At 37.5% G+C, this 24030-nt stretch overlaps 1 protein-coding gene across 2 annotated transcripts; it reads right to left on the reverse strand.

Annotated features, from left to right (window-relative positions):
• Positions 1–2557: 2557 nt before the first annotated feature.
• Positions 2558–7254, reverse strand: LOC132631652 (uncharacterized). 2 transcript variants are annotated; one of them, XM_060347311.1, is made up of 7 exons: positions 7060–7254; positions 5592–5797; positions 5265–5495; positions 4377–4652; positions 4012–4293; positions 3684–3930; positions 2558–2863 (listed from the first exon to the last, which is right to left on the reverse strand). In XM_060347311.1, the coding sequence occupies exons 2-6, from the start codon at positions 5788–5790 to the stop codon at positions 3773–3775; spliced, it is 1146 nt and encodes a 381-aa protein (XP_060203294.1). In that variant the 5' UTR covers positions 5791–5797; positions 7060–7254; the 3' UTR covers positions 2558–2863; positions 3684–3772. The 2 variants fall into 2 exon arrangements, with proteins under 2 accessions (XP_060203294.1, XP_060203293.1); XM_060347310.1 differs by lacking the exon at positions 7060–7254 and adding an exon at positions 6753–6984.
• Positions 7255–24030: the final 16776 nt, after the last annotated feature.

Here is a 24030-nt window from a genome sequence, read left to right on the forward strand (position 1 = left end):
GTTACTGGCATTGTACATCAAAGATGTAATTTAGTCACAGTATTTTGTACATAGACCCATAGCAAAAACCTATATGTAATTTAGTCACAGTATTTTGTACATAGACCTATAGCAAAAACCTATATAGCTAATATCCCTTAGACTGTAATATACACTTTTCCCAACATTTCTAGCAAAATGATAGTCAACCTTTTTGTCCTCAAAAGTTTGCTTCTGGTGACCTTCAATTTCCATAACCTGTAAAAGTATTAAAAATCAATTTAGAAAAAGAATACAAAAAATCAACTGGAAAATTGGTTAAGTAACAAGACAAAATTTCAGCAGCATTTCTCCATTACAAATAAGATTCCAGCCACCAAACAAGTTCAACGTGCAACAATGATGTCTACAAATTCGTACAAAATCTACATGTATAACAGCTATTACTTGTTTTATGTTATATCTTCAAGCTTGCCATAACATAATAATTGTCTTCTAGTGGGTAATAATGAGAACTCACCTAATTTGTTTATGTATGTGACACTTCAAGATGACAAGTAATTTGTTTCAACTATTGTATCAGTGATTGTATATTATATCTTTCATTTATTTTCTAAACCTTGCTTCGGGATGTAGACCATTCCTGATATACATTTTTCCTATGTCTCCTTTTTTCATATGGAGGTAGATAAACTACTTAGTCTTGATTTTCTTATGTTGAAAAACTTATGCTTCTTTCTACTTCTTCACGAATCAAACTGCTTACTATCATCTACCAATGATTTTTTTCCCTCTACTACCTCCAGACATAAACTAGTCTTATATTCTCCATTACAAATATTTTCTAGCTACTAGAAAATCACAAAAGCATTTCAGCATTATAAATAAGATTTCAAAAAGTCATAAGTACTATAATCAACCAGATTTCAGAATGTTTAGGTGCAAATAAAAGTGAAGACATGTCACATATCTAAAAATTCTATTTGTTGTATCAATAATTTCAAAACTCCATTTGTTGTATCAATTCTGTTAGAGAGAATACTCAGAGCATTACTTTGTGGAAAGTGATGTCTCTAAGAAGATTTGGAATTATTTTGGAATCCCTCTTGGGATCACTCATCAAATCCTACCTCTCTAGCTAATGTCAACAACTGGTTTACTACAAAGCCTAAAAATATGGGGCAAAAGATGACTTTACTTTTCACCCCGATTGTAATATGCTGGGAGCTTTCAAAGGGCATCACTTCCTATAAATAAGGAGGATCATACTAATATTGTGAATAGGCAGATTCAATACCATATCATATGGACTCTGAAAGTTGCACTGAATAGTACATTTCCTAACTTTGTTACGGAGCAGCCATGACGGAGTATCTGGGACACTATTGACAAACTTAGACCTGTTCCTAAAAGATTAATTGTCTACCAGAAATTTTCATCTCAGTATCAAGACCTCCCAAGAAATGCCAAGGGAACATACAATCTAGTCAAATGGCAGATGCCTAGCATAAGAATAAGATGCGACAAAGCAATTTTTTTTGTAAGATAAATCTCTACGATGTAATTACTGTGTGTGTCTATAGTTTATAACTGCAGTCTTTGCCCCGGATTAGCATAGTCTACCTCTTGTTTTGTATCCTTTATGCGATCTAATACAACCCAGCTAGAACATGGAACTTTATTGCCAAAAAGAAGCTATCAGAATGTTACACAGTTAAGAGTTCATGTTAATATTTCATTTCTTAACCTCTTAATAGATATTTCAATTGAAGTTACTAGCTATAGGAGGGCACGTATCCCAATACAGGGAGTATGCTTATGCTTCAAAAATCGACCAAGCAAGCAAATATATTTTAAAGAAAATTATAATTTTGAGTAAGTTATTACTAACTTGGTATCATCAAAGGAATAGTCATTCTCCTGAGCATTTTGATGTCGGAGGCTGGAAATTGGAGTGTTGAGCTAAAAACCACTCTTTCAATTGTGTCAGTTCTTTCATCTCATTTTCAAAGTTAGACAAGCGTTCCTTCAAAGATTGATTTTCTTCTCGAGTTGAACGTAGCTCAGACAATAAATCAACCTTTGAGGAAGTCCCACCTTTAAAATCTTTCGCCTTTACTCCACCACCAAATCCAAATACATGGCTACGAGTTTGAGGTCCAAAGCATTTTTCTACAATTTCTATGGTAGGAAGAGACGGTTCAGACTGCACCAATTCTTGAATTTGAGCCTACAAGTATAAAGAGAGATTTTTGTCAGCAGCCATGATAACTGAAAGTAAAGTACATGTTCAGTTAACCAAACGCACATGTTTCTTGATTGTTTCATAATTAACAAGTGTGTCATTCTTCTTCCGAGTCTCAAAGAAAATAGTTGCCAAATCTGGTGGGTTGCCATCTTTTCCGCCCTTTACATAAAAGTAAATATGTCAAATAACGCCTCGTCAATATTAGGAAAAATATAAATTTAATGATAACACCTTTTGATAAATAATCTCTCTAATTGGCTTGCTACCAATATGATGGAGCATCTTTAACTTAGCTCTATTTGCTGCATTCTTGTTGCTTCTCGCCTATATTTCAGTAAGAACATTAAATTCAAATGTTATAAATAAATTATCAATTAAAAGATCATATTATGAAATGAAATTATATAATTAGGTATTACACCAAACCTGAAAACTTTCTGTAAGAAAATGTTCCTTTACCAACCATTCCCATTGTTTCTTGTCTACCCCCTTCGGCACATTCTTAAGAGCCTCTTGGATTGGCTTACCCTTCACATGCTTTGAATGCAATTGTCCTCTCCATTTATTCCATAACTCTTTCATCCATCCCAAAATATGATCGCGGTGAATATCCATGTCATCGCTCTCAAATTTATCCTGCAATAAATCAAACTTAGTTTGGCTTCCAATTGCTGTATATAGAGGGCCAAAAAGATATGAAACAAATAAGGTGTTAAACATATCTTTAAAATGTATCTTTAAAGTTTCAGGAATTGGACCTGATTCCAAGCATAGAATTCAGCAAGGTGAAAATACATGCGCACAAGTTGGGGCGATCAATTTAAGGTGATGCTAAGGGGGCTGAAGGAACGAAGATACGAGACATTGAACAAGCTTAGAATCTTCCAAATTGTTAGTGTGGCTTTTTGTGCTGGATGGGGCTATCAATTTAAGGTGATGCTAAGGGGACTGTTATGGCGTGGCACACGCAAACATCTCACATTGAAGACAAAATAAGAACTTTTATCTGTTGGCCTATGTTACCCTTTAGGACAAATATAAATTTAACAATTTACAGTAAGTAGCTCCAATAATAGCAGAGTTGGCTTGTATTTATAGCCAACATGACATTTCCAAGTTGCTACGTTAATATTGACAGTCTGATCTTATCACAACATCAACAGAGAATAACAAAATTTAATTGCCATAACCCAAGTCACAAACTTGGGAATGAACTAATATCACAGGTATAAGCCAAACCCCCATGTGCTAAGTTGCTATATACACTAGTAAGAATATAAAATTCCATCTAGGTTTTAAATTTACACATAAATGTGAGCTCTTAGTCCAAAATTATATTATTATCTAGGTTGTAGATTTGTCAATAAACTTATTTAATACGTATTACCTTTCTAGGAACACTAAAGCCACACTTCACACGTGCTAAGAAGAAAAAAGACATATTCCATCTGGTTACCTTAACAGCTGCCCACATGTGATTTAACTTTTCTTCCTTAATGTCATTCCACTTTGATACTCCTAGTGGACACATATTACGATCACGAACTATTTTCCCAAGTGCCTCGAAAATAGATTGCTGTTCTTTCCAACTGTTCGGTTATTGTAAAATGTTACTTTTAGCTTTTGTCCAACTTCAAGTGATGCAACTTCTTTGCACTTGTTACTTCCTCGAACCTTTTTTACCTTCTCAGTAGAACATAAACCTACAATTGCGTAATTTAGAAATGTCAAAAAATATTGTACAAGTGATAAACTTGTGATCAAATAGATTTGAGAAACCATACTTGTTTCAACTGTTTGGGTGGGCTGCGTAACTTGATCAGTAGAAGGAGAAACTGAAATATCAGTTTGCATATGCTCTTTGTCATGAACATAGGGGTTTTTATTCGCTGTACGCAATCCTTGACCAGCAACTATGGTAGAATTTGATCTAGTAATGTTAAAAGGTCTTGACATACTTTGGCTAGCATAATGAGCATTCTGATGGAAGGATCCTGCCTCATTTTCAGACACTTCAAAGGAGCACATAGATCTAGGACCTCGCTCTCGTTCCTTTCCTAGAGCACCTGGTGCAGGAAATCATATTAGTAAGAGTTTTATTATTAAATTTAATTCAATTCTAAAAAAGAATAGATTTGAAAAATCATACTTGTTTCAACTGTTTGAGTGGACTTCATAACTTGATCAGTAGAAGGAGAAATTGAAATTTCAGTTTGCATATGCTCTTTCTCATGAACCAAAGAGTTTTTATTTGTTGTTCGCAATCCTTGAGTAGTAGACATGGTAGAAGCTGATCTTGTACTATTAGAAAGTCTTGACATATTTTGACTAGCATAATGAGAATTCTCATCGAATGATCCCACCTCATTTTTAGATACTTCAATGGAGCACTTAGATCTAAGTCCTCGTTCCTTTCCTAGAGCACCTGATAATATGAAATCATATTTAGTACAGGAAATCAAATGTAAGACATATAATTGCTTTTCTGGAATTTCTATTGAGATTAAGAAATCACATCTCACAAAATGTTTACAATACAAGCGACAAGTGTTTCTGTGAGCGGTTATATCTTTTGGGAGGTAGGAGAATTTTTTTCATTGGAGAAAATTACTTTTGAGATATTCACCATACAATTAATTTTACAACCCATTTCAACTGAAGATATACTGGTGAGATCTTTTTGGCTGGGACCAATTCAAGGAGACGTGAGAAACTGGAAGACCTTAAATAGGACATCACAGAGAGTAAAATGATGATTCCTATACTTAGCCTTTGAGTCAAACAATCATAAGAAAGGTGTTTCGCAAGAAAAACAACCAAGTATGGCTGAACTATCAAACTTAGATGTGTCTAGAGCGCTAATGCACACAGGGATTAGTTAGATGTGTCTAAAGAATGAATCTTTCAAATCTTAAACAACACCAAAATGGCAAAGAAACTAATATTTCCCAGCATAGGCTACAACAGTTCACCATCTTCAACTATATCCCATGAAGCAGTACAATCGTTGAACAATAACAGAATTTAGAAACCATACTTGTTGAATTTGCTTGGATGTATTTCATAACTTGATCAGTAGATGAAAAAGATGGAATATTAGTTTGCATTTGCCATTTCTCAAGAATCAATGGATTTTTATTCATTGGTCGTATTCCTTGATCAATAGACATGGTAGAATCTGATCTTGTACTCTTATGGAAGGATCCCACCTCATTTCCAAGCGCTTGCAAACGGCACATAGATTTAAGTCCTAGCCCTCGTCCCTTAGCTACAGGATATGGTATAAGAAGATCATATTAGTATAAATTTTAGCACTAAAATTTAGTTGTACAAATTGATAACACAATAAATTTGAGAAACCTACTTGTTTCAACAGTTTGGTTGTACTGCATAACTTGATCAGTAGATGGAGAAAATGGAATATTAGTTTTATCCCCTAAAGAGCGCACAAATTTATGCCCTCTCCCTCGTCCCTTCCCAATAGCACCTGGTGCAACAAACACATATTTGGTAGTATCTTTCACAGTGGATGCCACCTCATTTTCTTTATTTGATGGTTTCATAGCAAACCTACAAAAAAAAAAAATTATAAAGAAAATATACTAACAAAAAAATCATGTAATCAAGAGGTTACAACTCATGATAGAGGAAAGCAGCTGGTTGCAGCACATGATAAAGAGGTTACAACTCATTTTGATATAGTTAATGCAAATATGAGTTTTGTTGTTGATGATACTGGAAAGCAAATAGTAACAACAGCTATACGAGTTGAAGAGGAATGTGTTGACAAACGCTTTCTTCATTTTAATTGAACTCAGTCATATTTCTAGAGGGCAAACGCTGATTCCTTTTCTTTCGTGTAATTTTTGAATAACCATTTCTCAAACAATATATCCATAGAAACTGTCAAGTATAGATATCTGATACACCAATTTCTGTTAAAACACCATTTTCCTAACATTGCTTCCAAATTAAACTTGCAATTTCTGCATCAACCATTAACTTTGCCCAACTTTGTTCTATAGCCAAGTACTATCTGAAAAAGAAGTGCCAACTATGATATCTCTATTTCAGACTAGTACTCCAATTCAACTAGTTTAATTTACTTATTCTAATACAACAGAATAATAAGTTGAGATAGAATGTAAACTCTACAAAGAATTCCATTACTCCTAAACTTTTAATTTATTTATAAGCTAATAGTTCAGCCATCCACTTTCAACAATAAACTCAGTTTATGGTTTTCCTCTCAATCAAGCATCAGCTCATCTTGTAAATAAATTTCATTTCTGTTTTACTAAGCTATGATGCTAAGATTTTGTTGTTCTACTTTTCTTTCTTCTTTAGCTTAAATAATCTATTGCATATTAGAATTATAATTGATAAATTTGATATGTTAAAATTTTCCTGGTAAAAAAAAAAAAAAAGATTCACAATTGACAAAATGAAAATATACTTTTTTTATTCATTTAAGTTTCAAGCTACAAATATCTGAATTAGAGCTTCTAATGGTTAAAAAAATTACCAATTCATCACCAAATATGAAAAACCACCATAACAGCCCAAATGAAACTTTCTTAGCCCTTCAAGAAAGACCCAGATGACAAGCTTATCACAACCTTCATAGAGAAAATCCTAAAATAAACTCTCAAAATTCTCCTCCCTGACCTCTAAGCCCTAGCTTTAAACCTAGTACTATCACTTTTTAACTCACATAACACCAATTAGAATCCTAAACAAGCCAATCACAGAGATAAAGATAGAACTAGAGGATAAAAATTCTGGTTTCAATAGAAATAGATGAAGAAGGAGATGAAGGATTAAGGACTCACTCTTGATATAGCCGGATAATACTGGTTGTACGCAGACAAGAGGTTTTACTTTGCTGTGGATTCAAGCTTTTGAGCGAGGAGATTTAGGGATTTTACTTTGAGAGAGCAAGTTTAGCCTCTTTTAGTGTTTACTTGGCGCCTTGCCCTTTTTTAGTCCCGCTAAATTTTAGCGTCTTTTGGATATCCCGCCCAATTTTTCACTTTTTGGCACGAGATATGTATTTTTTCATAGACCAGCTTAAGTCCCTTCATGTATCTAAAATACAAAAACTAGCTAATTACGGACCAAAAAAAAATCATCCCTGTAGGTTTATTTTTGGGGACCTTATTTACAAACCGTCACTAATTCTTGGTCTTTAATAAGCCTTTTTCTTGTAGTGAATGTTAATGTTCAAAAAAAAAATATATATATGGCACCGTTCATACGGCTTGCTAAGAGGTAAAGGCAAAACGATAGACATGGGGTGCTTGGTACAAGTATCGGGTACTCGTCACGGCCCCTAGTTGGGTCGTGACAAAGGGACCATATGACATGGTTCAAAATGTTGTTCCAGGTTACTCCCGGGTTGCTTTCTAAACATGCTTATTGTTACGCTTTTCCTTGTTTTATGATTCAGTACTGCCTTACATATTCAGTATATATTCCGTACTGACCCCCCTTTCTTCGGGGGGCTGCGTTTCATGCCCGCAGGTACAGATAGTCAGTTTGGTGACCCTTCAGCATAGGACTTCTATTCAGCTGTCTTGGAGAGCTCCGTTGTTCCGGAGTTTAGACTTTTGGTACAGATCTTATGATATATATATGTATGTTTATCCAGGGGTACGGCGGGGCCCTGTCCCGTCATATTTCGCCATTCGTACTCTTAGAGGTCTGTAGACATATGTGTGGGTTGTGTATAGGTTTGTTTAGCTGTGTTTATACGATGTGCTATGGATATTGATACGTTGTGGCAGCCTTGTCGGCTTGCGTATCCTTTCATGATATGATTCATTGTGACTCCTCAGGAAACAGTTGATCTTGATATATATATATATATATATATATATATATATATATATGACGACGTTATGAACCATTGGAGTTCTTTTGTAAGTTTTCATATTTCAACTTGACTATATCTGATAGGTATGTATACGGGTGTCCAGGTCAGGCACCAGTCACGGCCTACGGGGTTGGGTCGTGACAAAAGTGGTATCAGAGCAGTTCATCCTCGGAGTGTCTATAGACCGTGTCTAGTAGAGTCTTGTTTATCGGTGTGTTGTGCACCACATCTATAAACAGGAAGCTACAGGACATTTGGGATGTTACCTTTGTTTCATATCTAAGATCGTGCGATAGAGCCCAGCCATATGAAATGAAATTCCTTATACTAACCTTTGATTTCAGCTGAAAAACGACATTGACAGAAGGAAGCGACCGATGATATTGGAAGCTACAAAGTACACAGGTAAGTAACGATGCGAAAGAGGTATGTTAGATAAGGTAAGAATATTGAAATATGATTGAAATGTGAAGTTGGAGGATGAAAGAGAAGGTGGATAAGAAAGTATAATAGAATAGATTGTTAAAGTATCAGGTGCGTCTCGAGGTGCGATATGTGAGGTAAGTCCCGACACCTGTATACTTTTTTTGGAAATTGGGAGCCCTGTGTGGCTATGATACGATATGGTATATGCGTATATATGTTGGCCCTGTGAGGCATTATTGGTATTTCCTGCGTGCAGGTTCTGGGATAGTAAGAAGTACAGAGGAAACTCTGCCAAAATTTTCCCAGAAATAGAAAAAAAAGTAGTAGTATGATTGAGGTAAAGTACAGAGAAGGAAGAATTATGACAAGTTATGAAGGTATTAGTAAGATAGCTTGTGAGATACTAAGGGTAAGATCGATCAGAAAGGGTGATGGGTTAAGTACGCCTAGTTCACGGAGTGTAATTAAAACATGTTGAGAATTGTGAATAAGATTAAGAAGTGTTAAGTTATCGGATGGATTACAAACAGGCTGTAATATGAACACCATAAGGGTTACCATAGAAATGACTAAAGCCAGCAATAAACGGATAGAAACCAAGATGGTATTTGAGACAGTGCTGAGAATTATTGGCAAATACCTTAGATAATATGACATCAGAAGGTGGATACTTATAAAAAGGAAAGAATACGACAAGAGAATGGTAACGAATAACTTAAGAGATATCCTGAAGGATAGAAATGCTATACTGGATTAGAAGTTAAGATGTTGACAACGGAGTTATTGGCTAATGATATTGTGACATATAGGTAGTAAAGGAGAAGGGATAGGGAATCCCTCCTATAGTAGAATATGAGCAAACCAAATGGCGAATAGAGGAAAGGGAAAGAGTATGGCAAAATAGACAGCAAGTGAGTTTTAGTACAATAAGATATGTAGAGCAGAATATACCAGGAGAAGGAAAGACTATGATTACGATTAGATGCACTTTGTACGAATGGTACAGGAATAGTTATGCAACCTACGAATACTTGTATACTAGGAACGAGGTCAAGTGAGTACTTGATAAGAAGAGTAAGAATCCAGTAACAACAATGTGGTCGCGATATTTTGGATACATCAACCAAAGGTATAAGATGGTTTGAGGCAAAACTACAGAGATATAATTAGTACTGAGGGCAAAAGCCATAATTGAGCCTTGACATCAATTGAAAGGTATGAGAGAAGAATGCAAGGTAAAACATAAAGACTAGTGAAAGCGAGGCAACACTAAGGTAATTACTAGGCTGATTTGAGCACCTACACATACTTGTTTAAAGATTGCAATAGGAGGCGTAATAGGAGGACTAAGAGCAAAATGGAGAAAAGGGGCAATAGAAGATTTTGAGTAAAAAAAAATAGAGAAATGACACGAGGTAATATGCCTAAAGTATTGCAAATTAGAGTAAAGGAAATTACGAAATGATTTGACCGAGACAATCCGAACAAGCGGGTTACTGGTTACTGGATGACAGTAAAGTTGTAATATGAAGGAACCCTAGTGCTACTTGATAGCCAACCCTAAAGGTCGAGATCAAGAAGTAAAAGCAAGTGATAGTTGGAGACCTTTAAAATAAAGTTATTGTTTCTCCACAAGACCTTAACCGAGGCTACCTCTTTATTTTTATGTTTCCGTACTGGCCTATGTAGTATGGAATGGGTACCTCTTCATAAGCCAACTTCTCCGTAACTTGAACATCATCTACCGGCAAGATCCTGGAAGGATCTCTAATGCACTTACCGAGCATCGACACATGGAAAACTGGATGAACTGGCTCAAGTTCTGAAGGTAAGTCCAGCTCATAAGCCACTTGGCCCACTTTGCGGACAATCTTATAAGGTCCAATATATCAGGGACTAAGCTTGCCCTTCTTGCCGAATCTCATTACACCTTTCATCAGCGACACTTTTAGGAATACCCAATCATTGATTTGAACCTCCAGGTTTCGTCGGCGATTGTCTATATAAGATTTTTAGCTACTTTGGGCTGTCAACAATCGGTCTCTGATAAGATTGGTCTTTTCCACCGCTTGTTGAATCAATTCTGGACCTATCAGTTGTGTCTCTCTAACTTCAAACCAGCCAATTGGCGACCTGCATCTCCTTCCATACAGAGCTTCATACAGAGCCATCTGGATTATTATTATAGGCAAATTCGATAAGTGGAAAATGTTCATCCCAATTTCCTCCGAAGTCTAATATACATGCCTGCAACATGTCTCCCAAGGTCTGAATAGTGCATTCGGCTTGCCCATCAGTTTGTGAATGAAATGTTGTGTTGAGTCTCACTTGAGTTCCCAAACCTTCTTGAAAAGACTTCTAGAATTTAGTAGTAAATTGTGCTCTTCTATCTATGATAATAGATACTGGGACACTATGAAATCACACTATTTCCTTAAGATATAACCTTGCATAATGTTCTACTTAATATATGGTTCTGACTGGAAGAAAATGAGCTGATTTCGAGAGTCTGTCAACAATCACCCATTTGGAGTCATACTTGCACCGGGAACGAGGCAAACCTACAATGAAATCCATGTTGATCACTTCCCATTTCCATGTTAGAATTTCCAGTGTTTGTAACAATCCTCCTGGCTTTTGATACTCAATTTTCACTTGTTGGCAATTTGGACACTAAGCTACAAATTCTGCTATATCCTTCTTCATTCCATTCCACCAATATATTGACTTAAGATCATGTTACATCTTTGTTGCTCCTAGGTGGCTAGAATAACGAGAGTAATGAGCTTTTTCCAGAATCTGACGACGTAGTCCTGCCACATCCGGCACATATAACCTGCCTCGATACCTGAGAACTCCATCTGTAGAAACCTCAAATGGTAACTTCTCTTTCTCAGGAAATGTATCTCTATAGTGACTCAAATAGAGATCTTCATAATGGTGCTCTCTCACCTCCATATCTAAGGATGAAACAGCTGGGTTATGAACAGCAACTCCTGCATTGCCTGAATAAATTAAACGAACTCCTAAGCTAGCTAGCTGATGGAGCTCGCGGACTAATTCTTTCTTCTCCGCCTGAACTTCACATAGGCTGCCCATAGATTTTCGGCTAAGAGCATCAACCACCATATTTGCTTTTCCCGGATGAAATAGTATACTCACATCATAATCTTTCAATAACTCTAACCATCGCCTCTGCTGAAGATTCAACTCCTTCTGTTTGAAGATATATTGCAGACTCTTATGATCTGTATAAATATCAACATGTACATCATGCAAATAATGTCTCCATATCTTCAGTGCATGAATAACTACTACTAATTCAAGATCATGGGTCGGGTAATTCTTCTCATGTTTTCACAGTTGCCTGGAAGCACAGGTTATAACCTTCCCATGCTGCATTAATACACAGCCTAACCCAACACCGGAGGCATCACAATAAACAAAATAGCCTTCTGACCATTCAGGAAGTGTCAGGACTGGGGCCGAAGTCAATGTATCTTTTGAGTATCCATGTGAATACCATCCGCTGAGATAATATGGCCCAAAAAAGTCACAGAATTCAGCTAAAACTCACATTTTGAAAATTTTGCATATAACTCTCGAGTCCGAAAAATTCAAGGACAGTACGTAGATGATCCGTATGCTCTGCTTCCGGCCGAGAATATACTAGAATATCATCGATAAACATGATCACAAATAGATCTAGAAAAGGTCTGATTACATTATTCATCAAATTCATAAACACTGCTGGAGCATTAGTCAACCCAAATGACATCACCCGAAATTCATAATGACCATATCTAGTTTTGAAAGCCATTTTCGGAATGTCTTCCTCCTTGACTCTTACTTGGTGATACCCCGATCGCTGATCAATCTTTGAAAACCGCTTGGCACCTTGCAATTGATCAAACAAATCATCGATTCTCGGAAGTAGATATTTATTCTTGACTGTCCGCTTGTTCAATTGCCCGTAATTAATGCACATTCATAGGGAGCCATCTTTTTTTCTTACAAACAAGACAGGTGCTCCCCATGGTGATGAACTAGGCCTAATAAATCCCTTCTCGAGCGAATCTTTCTATTGTGCCTTTAGCTCTTTCAATTCTGCAGGAGCCATTTTGTAAGGAGGTTTAGATATAGGCTCGGTGTAGGGCAGGACATCAATGGTAAAATCAATTTCCCATTCTAGTGGAAGACCTGGAAGTTCATTTAGAAATACATCCAGAAACTCATTTACTACCAGGACAGATTGAAAAGTCAGCGGCTGTGCTTCGATGTCATGAACTCAGACTAGATGATAAATATTGCCTTTAGTGATCATCTTCCTTGCCTTAAGGTAGGAAATAAACCTACCTCTTGGAGATGTTGTATTACCCTTCCATTCAAGCATTGGTTCACCTGGAAATTAGAACAGAACTATTTGCGTTCTACAATCCACATTAGCATAACAAGAGGCCAACCAATCCATGCCCATAATCACATCAAAATTCAACATTTTAGTTCAACCAAATCAGCTATAGTCTGGCGATCACATACCATAACCACACAATTTTTGTATATTTGTCTAGCTATTACTGGATCGCCAACCGGAGTAGATACCTCGAAAGGTGTAATTGGCTCAGGTTTCACCCCAATACGGCCAGCAATATAAGGAGTGATATAAGACAGCGTAGAACCTCGATCAATAAATGCACAAACATCATGAGAGAATATGGATAGTACACCTATAACAACATCAGGGGAGGACTCAAGATCCTGTCGTCCAGCTAAAGCATAAATACGGGGCTGGGATCCACCTGAACTGGATGCTACCCTTCTGCCCCTACCATGGCCTGCTGAAGCCTGGGGTGTTACACCTCGAAATTATTTTCGTTCATGCACAGTGAATAGACTGACGAAGGGAACGATGCATGCGATGTTTTGATGAGTAAGAAATAACATTTGATGATTCTAAATGAGATTTCAAAAGACATGTGAGGTAGGAGACGGAAGATGTTAAGGAAGGCAAAACATATGTTGTGTTTTGGAATGATTTACGAGTATTGAATTAATGATGGCTTAATGAAGTTTTGGAGAAGAGTTATAATGTCCCTTAGATTGTTAATGAAGTATTAAAGAAGTGTTAAGAAGGTTGTATAAGGATTGGAGATCAAACGAAGCAACGAGGACAACTTCGGAAAAGCTGTAAGTTACACGACCACCTTACACGGACCGTGGAATGTTATACGGACCGTATAAGGGTCCGTATAACCCAACAGCAAGAATGTTTTCCAGGATGGTGAACCACAGACACTTATACGGACCGTACAATTTTATGTGGACCGTATAAGTGGTCCGTATAATGCCCGACGGACTGATTTAGTTGCAAGTATAAATACATGTTCCCACTTTTATTTTCTCATTCTTTCCACTTCTTCATCTCTCTCAAGAGTTCTAGAGGGTTCTAAATATTTCATCAACACAAATTCAAGACAAATCAAAGGTTCATATCATAAATCCAAGAGAATTAAGTGTGAGAAACACATTAAAGTTCATCCAAGTCAAGAAATCTCATGGGAAGTGGAACTAGGGTATTGCTCAAGTGAAGTATTTCCACTTAAAGATCATTCCCACACTATCAAAGGTAATTTTTATGGTATTTTCATGTTGTTTAAGGTATTTGAAAGTTTAAACACTTGGATTGTAGAAGGATATAGAAAAATGGGTCATGAATGTGGGAATAATGCCATATTGAGTAATAGCTTGAATTGAGTCATGATTCTTGATGTATTGTGATTATGATTATGATATAAATGATGTTAAGGACGTGGGATAAGCATTATATGTGAGAAAACGTACTAGTATACTATGACCATGAATATGGATGAATTGAAGTGGAATTGTGAAATGAAGGTAATGTAGATGAATGAAGATTGTTGGTTATGATATTGTGAATGTTATTATAAATGTTTGGGAGTTGATATATAATATGGGGAAGGTTTTATAAACAAAGGAAATGCTGCCCAATTTTCTCTAGCTTTAGTAAGCACGTTCATATAATCGATTAGCTGATATGAATGCGAATTCTCTTGAAGGTAGAAACGTGAGCATTAAAGGAGAACAATCAAGCGATGGAAATTGTTAAACGAAAGAGGTATGTAAGGCTAGTCCTTTCTTTCTAAGGCATGACTCTTATGGTATGAATCCTCCTATCTCTCCATGACTTTCTTACATTCCGGGAATTATGAGACAATATTCATAAAGAGCTTCTTATGAGATAAAGATGAGAAATATGTCATTAATACGAAAATAATGATGATAAGTTTAAGCCTAGAGATTCTAAAGCAAGACATGATGTCTATAAAGTTAAAGATCTTACTTACAATCCCTTGATGTTATTCATGGTGTACACTCACCTTAAAATGTTAGTTCCTTCAAGGTGAGATATGATGAATATGATTACTCCATAATGTAATCGGGGGTTCTCGACCTTATGTCACCCCGACATTGTTATAGATTGTCTATAAGCTCTAATGCATGTCCTATGACCAATGTTCCGAAAAGTTACGAGTCTATGTTCACAGGGGATTCTATATGAGATAAAGGTAAGAGATATGCCATAGATACGATGATGGTAATGATGTGCCTAAGTTTAGAGATTATAAAGTCTATCATGCGATATTTTTACGAAGTTCATTCTACGAATATGATATGATTTTCATAGATTGTCTTTAAATTCAAATGCATGCTCTACGAAAAGTTATGATAAGCTTATGAGATATATGTGATGATAACGATGACGATGTTGATAGTGATGATGTTAAGCTTTGATAAGATTATGATATGCCTATGAGATGTGTAATAATGATAAGTTTATGTTGATTATATGACGATATGATTCCACCGCGCCTAGAAGGCCGGACACGATCACCACTAGTGGGCGGCATATGATGGTTACCCGGACGCGGGTTAATGATGATGGTATATATACGATTTGGTGATGTATGTGCTATGACGATATACGTACTACAAATATATATATATATATATATATATATATATATATATATATATATATATATATATATGGTATATGTATGAAAAGCCCGGAAGATATGTATGTGATATTGTCGAGCCACAACGTGGCCGAATACGGATAATGTTCAATGTGTATGAGTAGATACGGTGCTATGATATATATGTATGATACGATGACGTATGCGCTATGATGATACATGTGCCATGATTACATATGATATAGGCATGAAAGGTATCCACCCTTAAAAGTTACGCAGGTCATATCTACATCTTATGTCCTATGATTTCTCTATTATGTTCATTTCATTCATGTCTTACATACTCAGTACAATATTCGTACTGACGTCCGTTTTCTTTGGACGCTATATTAATGCCCACAAGTAGACAAGGAGGCGATCCAGATTTATAGAAGCTGATAAGCAGACTTTTGAAAGCACTCCATTATTCCAGCGGTGCCATCGATTTACTATTTTATATACATATATGTTTTGGGCACGACGGGGTCCTGTCCCATCCATATGTCTAGTACTCTAGTAGAGGCTCGTAGATACGTATGTGTGAGTAGTATGGTCTCACGATTTCCCACCTGTATATATACATGTATTATTTTTATAGCCGAAGGGCTTATGTATATAAAGGTAATTATGTATCAAATGAAAATGGTTTTCCTACGATTATGAGCATAAGAAATACGACTATACGCAGAATGAGTAACAGAATGCGTGGTGCTCGGTCGTTAGCCCCGGGTACCCGTCATGGCCCTAGTAGGGTCGTGACATGGGGAGTCTTCCTTATGGGGCGCATGGACGAAGAAGAGCTGGCTGCTGATCTTGTAGGCTGGGCCCCAACTCTACCACCCATCGATGGACAATCACGCATCATATGCCTAACCTGACCATAGGCATAGCAAGCGTCTGAACCACGGCGACACTGACCCCAATGTAACCTACCACACTGGCTGTATCATGGTAATGGTAGTCTCGTCTGATTGGGATCACCTCCAACCTGGAAACCCGAAACTCTCGAGCTCTGACCCTGTCCTGAATAAATGGGGCGGTCAAATCTCCCGCCCGCAAACTGAGAAGTTGAACTAGTCGCGGACTGGCCCGAATATCTGGAATACTGTTGTCGCTAACCCCCTCTATACTCACTACTAGCATCGGCAGTTCTGGCCCTCTTGCTCTGCCCTCTATCAATATCGCATTCATCCCTTTGAGGCTGTTGCTGCTCTTCTAAATTCTTGGCGTGGGCCTAAATACGAGAGATGTCCATCCCCTCCTATAGTGAAGTTGTCAAGCAATCTTTGATCAAATGTGGCCCTAAGCCAGTCACAAATCGATGTGCTCGGTCTCCCATATCGGCCACCATGGTCGGAGCACATCTGGCCAATGAATTGAAACGAAGAATATATTCCCGAGCACTCATATTTCCTTGCTTTAGATTTAGAAAATTATCAGCTCGAGTCCGACGGACCTCTGGTGGCAAATATTGGCTGATGAAAGAATCTACGAATTCCTGCCATACTGGGGGAGGTGCATTTTCTTCCTCGAAGATATCCAATTATTATACCATAGAACGGCGACATCCCGCAGTCTATAGGACGCTAACTCCACTGAGTCAGTATCAGAAGCATGTATAATCCCCAGTATCCTCAACATCTCATCTATAAAACCCTGCAGGTCTTCATCCGGATTTGACCCAAAAAATTCTGGCGGGTTCAAACTCATAAAATCACGGGCTCTGGCACTAGTAACTCTATCACCAGGACCCGCACTCTGCCACTGATCCTGGGCGGCAACTAGCTGAGTCAATAGCTGAATGGCCTCAGTCATCTGCTGACCCGAAGCACCCGATAGAGGAGCTGGAGGCACTGGAGCTGGAGCCCCTTCATGCTCCTCCGAAATAGGCGGAGTGTGAGAGGTATGCGATGGAGCTCATTATGGGACTCACCCTCTTTTATATTTGCCAGTGGCTCCGGTTCAACCCACCTTCCTGTCGCAGTCTTGCCCTTCTGGGCAGCTGTTGCTTTTCTCTTTATCGGCATCGCTGAAACCATAACGCACAATTAGGGAAAAAGGAAATCTTATAACATAGCTTTATCGCACGATCTATAAAGAAGAAAAATGGTCATTATTTCTAAATACCCCGTAGCCTCTTGTTTATAAGTGTGGTGCGCTTCAATCCCATAAACAAGACTCTACTGGACACGACTCGTAGACACACCCTAGGACGGAACTACTCTGATACCACTTTTGTCATGACCCAACTAGGGGCCACGACGAGTACCCGGAGCTGATTACCGAGCACCATTTATCATGCTGACTATCATACTCAACTTGGGAATATATCATTCTCAACACAAACTTATCATGAACAATCTCCAAACATCTCCCAAAACATATATAAGCATAGGCCCATAAGGCTACAAAAATGATGTACAAAATCTACAATGAAGGGGTCACATAGCATCTACAACCCACACATAAATATCTACGAGCCTCTAACTGTAATATTGTATCCATAAGGACGGGACAGAACCCCGCCATGCCCCAACATGCACACAAAAAAATATACCAAGAAATGGCGAATCCGGAGTAGTGGAGTGCCCGCGTCCAGGCCTCCCGCATCTGGGGTGTAAGCTGCCCGCTGCAGTGGTGTGTCTACCCGACCACCTATAGGGCGGCGCGATGTTATACTGCCCGGCCATGTAGGCACGGTGTGATCGTACATAAAAATAGCATAAGCATGCATGAGAGCCCAAGTGAAAGCTACAACTCTATCGGAGTGATGTAAGGTCGGTAACATCCGATTATGTTATGGAATAGTCATGATCATCATGTCTCACCCAGAAGGAACTAGTAACATGAGGTGAGACTAACAACAAGAAGCAACATCAATGAAATCATAAAGATAAGAATATCGAGCTCATCATAGCATCATTATCATCATCATCATTATCATGGAACATATCTCATCTCTATCTCATAAGAAGCCCTTAAGAACCTTTAACCTTCATCTCTTAGGATGTAAGAAGATCATGGGAATATAGAAAAGGAATCACAAAATAAGAGTCATGCCTTTGAAAGAAAGGGACTAGCCTTACATACCTTTACGTCTCTCTAACTTTGCCGACTAAACGCTTCCCTCCAAGTTCACGATTCTACATTCAAGAGAATTCATACTAAGATTAGATAACCGGAAACACACTTGGAGCTAAGCTAAGGCGACTAAGGGCTAACGAAAATTGGGCAACACTTCCTTTGTTTCTACAACTTTCTCCATATAATATAACAACTCCCAAACATCAATAACAACATCCATAATATCATAATCAATAAACTTTGTTAAGCTAGACATTATTCAATTCTTAAAATTCCCTCTCAAAGTCATCCATAACCATAGTTACCACCCAACGTCCTATTCATTCACATATAATGCTCCTTTAACATCCTTAATATCATTCATAACAATATTATACCCATAACATGTCAAGAACTATCATTCAAGTCAAGTTACTATTCAAGAATACCACTATTTCCATATTTGAACTCCATATTCTACTTTCTTCCTCAATCCAAGTCATTCAACCATTCAATACTCTTATTAGCGTAAAATGAATACAAAACTCACCTTTGATTATGTAGGACTGGGATTTGGATGAAAATACTTCACTTGGAGAAAACCCTAATTTCAATCCCAAAGGAATTTCTAGCTTCCATTAACCCTATTGAACACCCATACACTTGATTTCCTTTGATTATTGGTATTTGATCTTTGATCTCCCTTGAATTTGTGTTAATAAGATGTTGGAATATTCTAGAGCTCTTGAGAGGAGTGGAGAAGATGAGAAAAAAAAAATAGAACTTGGTTCACATATTTATACTTGGAGAAAAAGCTGTCCCGATCGAGTTATACAGACACTTATATGGTCCGTATAACTTTATACGGTCCGTATAAGTAACCGTATACCACCATCATGGATTTCCTTTTCTATAAAGGTTATACGGACCCTTATACGGACCGTATAAGTGGCTGTATAACTCCACTTTTCCGAAATTATTCTCGTCAATTTGTTTGATCTCCAATCCTTATGGGACCTTCTTAACACTTGTTTAACACTTCATTAACAATTTAAATATCCTCATAACTCCTCTCCAAGGCATTACCAATCAATCCTTAACTCTATAGTTTGCAAAATCTTCCCCAAACAAAACTTATACTTCACCTTCCTTTGACGAACTTAGTTTCACTAATTCATATAACTTCAAAATCTTATCGTATGCACTTTAAAGCCACCAAATACACTTCTTATAATCATAAGAGCCTCATTTTCACCTTAAGCTTGAGTTAGTCTATTTACGACACAATGACATGAAATTTCCAAGGTGTAACAACCTGGATCAATCAAATACATTTAACATGAAAGTAATCAATAGTTATAGTACTTACCAGTGCGTCATTAGGAGGGAGAGTGACGCCCTTTGCATCTTCATCGGTGAACTTTATTATCTTCTGCTGCAAAAATTCCCGAGATCTTTCTCCTTGGATATGGTTAATTTTTTCTTCTTCACCATAGTGAAATCTACTCCTGCAACTTCCGTACTACCTATGATCATGTTAATTACATGATGGGGTGCGATCTGCTCAAGCTGCTTGTTTATTTCCTTATTTTACCGTAATTGCCCTTAGCTCGATCACTTAGGAATTCCCTTAAATGTCTTTTTAAATAACTGAGTGAATTCATTCTGGAGGTGTCGACAATCAATCAGTACGATGCTCATGAGTCCTGTGAAAATCACAAACCAAATTTGGATCTCTTTGGCTTGGATCCGACCAGATAGGTTTTAGCCATGTCGTATCTATAATTTTACCAGTTGTTGCCACCAATCCGACCATGTCGATATTAAATTTTTACTCAAACAATCCGACCATGTCGAAATGCCCGCTTTGATTTTGACCCGTGAACCTCCTCTCTTTTGACCTCGATCACTCCGGCTATCAGAATCGGGTTTTTTTGATATTGGAAAGTACTGGCTATTGCAACCCTATTCTGGCCTTACATGAGACCTTTCCGACATATCATAAGGCTGACACCCATCCCTCAAAGATCTTAACTCGAAATCAACACTTCTTTTTGGTTTGTTGTGAAACCAACCACGACCTATTGATCCTGCTGGGAGCCCCAACTGATCGTTTTCCACCTGGATCTTCCGCTCGTACCGGTTATAACATTTGTCTATGTTGTCGCAAGAAATTCAAACAAGTTCTCCTTTAATTTTAAATAGGCACTTGAACTCTTTGCGTTCAAGCCCTTAGCGAAAGCATTTGCTTCCCATTCGTCCGGTACCACAGGGAAAAGTATGCGCTTCTTTTGAAACCTGATTATGACCTCTCGCAACAGCTCTGTGTCCTCATGCGCTATCTTAAATATATCCGCCTTTCTATCCAATACCTTATTTGCACCAGTATGAGCCTTGATAAAAGCATCTGCAAGCATTTCAAAAGAATTAATAGAATGCTCAGGTAATAAAGAATACCATGTCATTGCCCCTTTGGACACTGTTTCGCAAAACTTCTTTAATAAACCGACTCAATCTCATCTGGTTGCACGTGGTTTCCCTTCACTGCATAAGTGTATGACGTCACATACTCCTGAGGGTCTATTGTTCCATCATATTTGGAAAGGTCCAGAATCGTTGGTTCTCCCAGAATCTGATCTATCAGGGTATTAAACTCTTTGAACTTCTTCTCGTTCCGGACTAATCGGTTGGTTAACACTTTTTTATTTTGATCTAACCGACTAGATAAGGCTTGAAGGTACTACATGATTTTCGGAACCAGTTTTTCTTCCTTTTCCTTGATCCTCAGCCCTAACCGTTGTGTTTCCGTTTGCTATGTCCGCACCGGTTCCACCTTTATTCAGTAGGTCTGCAATTGCCTTTTGTTGTTTTTTAAAACAAATTCAAAGATTCTCACCTAGTCCGACCCGACGACCCTCACTTCGCCTTTAGCATCATCATCGTCATTTGAAGTTATATCATCCCTAGTATGCTTAGACCTTTGAGGCGAAGCCACATGTTTATTCCTTGCCCGAATTTCTCCAGTAGGTGGATCGATTTCTTAGGCAAGTGTATAGTCCAAAAACTCATTATTAAGGGCATTGTTTTGATCTTCCTGATTATTGATTTCAAAAACTTAAAAGTGATTAGTAAAGTAGTAAGAACAACAACGCAACACCACAATTATCCTTAGCCCTACGGTGGACGCCAACTGTACATTTGAATTTGTTTACTAGTTTAAGTGATACGCGGATTGATTTGCTATGAAAATGACAAATGATAAAGAATGAAATCAAGTAAATGTAAAGTGATGATATAATCAAATTAGCCTGGTTAGCTGATGATGTCCAAATCCGCTCCTCAAAGAGAAAGTGTGCACAGTCATCGCAATGTAATATACCCAACTATGAGTCGAGGTCGATCCCACGGAGAATAATATGTAGGGGGTTAGACAAAGTAGAAATTATCACCAACAACAACTAAGCCAAACACTTAAAGGTGGTTTAGAGAGCAGATTATAATGCATTGCGGAAATGTAAACTAACCTAGAAAGCAAGCAAAATGATCAATGGACACAAGTATGGAAACAAAGGCAACTATGCTCGAGTAACGATCCAATATATTTCATGATTTACAACTAATGCAAGCTTATGTTACTTAGTCTCAGAAAATGACTCTAAATTACCTTCTTTCGAAGACTAACTAGACTACCTAATTGAATATCCCAAAAGAAACTAGGAGCATTAAGAACACCCAAATATGGCTACAAGTGGTGTCGCCTATCCCTAGGTCAATTTTCATTAGATGAGAGTTAACGCCCCAAATTATTGTTAATTAATCTTTCCCAACAATGAATTTGTCTGTTCCGAATTTAAATCGAAGTAAATGGGTTTGTCCTAGAGTTAGCTATTCCCTTAAGAAACATTAAAGAATATGAATAGTTAAAATAACATCAACACACTTCATTAAGAATAAAATCATTCAATACATAAGAAAAACAAGAGTTTCAGTCATAAACTTCAATCATGAATAATCCCATAAACAAGAATTAAGTGAAGAAAATAAATACTACACACTTAGATGTTCATTACAAAGCAAGAAATTAAAAAAATGAAGTAAATCTTCAAGAAAGTGCTCAACTAAATCTTCAAATCTTCAACCCCAAAGCGTGGTGTAGGAACTCTAGCCTCCAGAACTTGTGTTTTTTGCCAAAGAAACTTTTTAAATGAGCTTGGTCGAGTTTTATGTGGTTTGGGATAACAAAACCTGAAATTCCAAAACTACCCAAAAGTCCGTCAGAAAAGCTACATCGCGATCGTTGGCAAGACCTACCCGATTGGGACTGGTTGAATGTCAGATGGACGCAGTCGCAGCTGAGGACACTTGATCTCGCAGAGTTGTTGGCCCAGTTGACCTCACACGATCGCATTAGGCTTCCAAGCGATCGCGAAGGGCAATTCTTTCCAGTTTTTGACTTTTTGCCTTGTTTTCACTTTTTTTTATCCCATTTCTCTTTATGACTGAATACACCTGAATTAATAGCAATACACACCAAGAATAGCCTCATATTATAGTTAAAGAACACAAAAACCAAAGCAAAGAGACTAGAATAAGTGGAAAAATCACCACTTATCAACACCCCTAACTTAAAGTATTTGATTGTCCTTAAGCAAATCAAAACAATAACTCAATGAGGACCTATCAATTCAATCTCAAGTAGTATCACTATCGTTTTCAGATCACATTCTTCAATTAAGCACAACATTCATGACTTTGGTTGGTACTAATAATTAGAACTCACCTCACAAGGCACATGAATTAGTCAAGACGGGTCAATTTCACTTCCTAAGCAAGAAAAAATGAAGTAGCATCTCATAATACCAAGCAAAACCAACTAGTAGTAAAGGGTCACAAAATGAGCCACAAAGTTGTCACAAAAACCATTCTTTCCATGCATCTTGCTTTTCATTTCACATAAAAAAAAAAACAAATTGGAGGGTTATGCTCAATTAAACACTTCACATGCAAGAGACTAATTCTATTAGTACCAAACAAGCCACAAGTTTTCATATTTTTGCTCGAAGGAGCACCAACACCTAAACTACAAGACTACTAAAGAAAAACAAAACAAAAGTGACTGGTCCACATCTACACCAACAATCACAAAACAAGCCCAATAAGGGTACACAAAATCCATACATAAGATAAAAGCTCGACAGGAGCACAAGTCAAGCATAAACAAGATATAATGTGCTACCACATTTCACTCCCAACTATAAACATTACAGTGTCCTCAATGCACATAATAAGAAAACATAAAATAGTTTGAGGGACTCCCTGAAGTCTGCATCTGACTAGTCAACGATGGATTAGGCTAATCGCTACTAACATATGCATCACTCTGAGCTAAAGGTATTGGGCTC

Source organism: Lycium barbarum, chromosome 3 (assembly GCF_019175385.1).
Source record: "Lycium barbarum isolate Lr01 chromosome 3, ASM1917538v2, whole genome shotgun sequence".
Taxonomy (NCBI): domain Eukaryota; kingdom Viridiplantae; phylum Streptophyta; class Magnoliopsida; order Solanales; family Solanaceae; genus Lycium; species Lycium barbarum.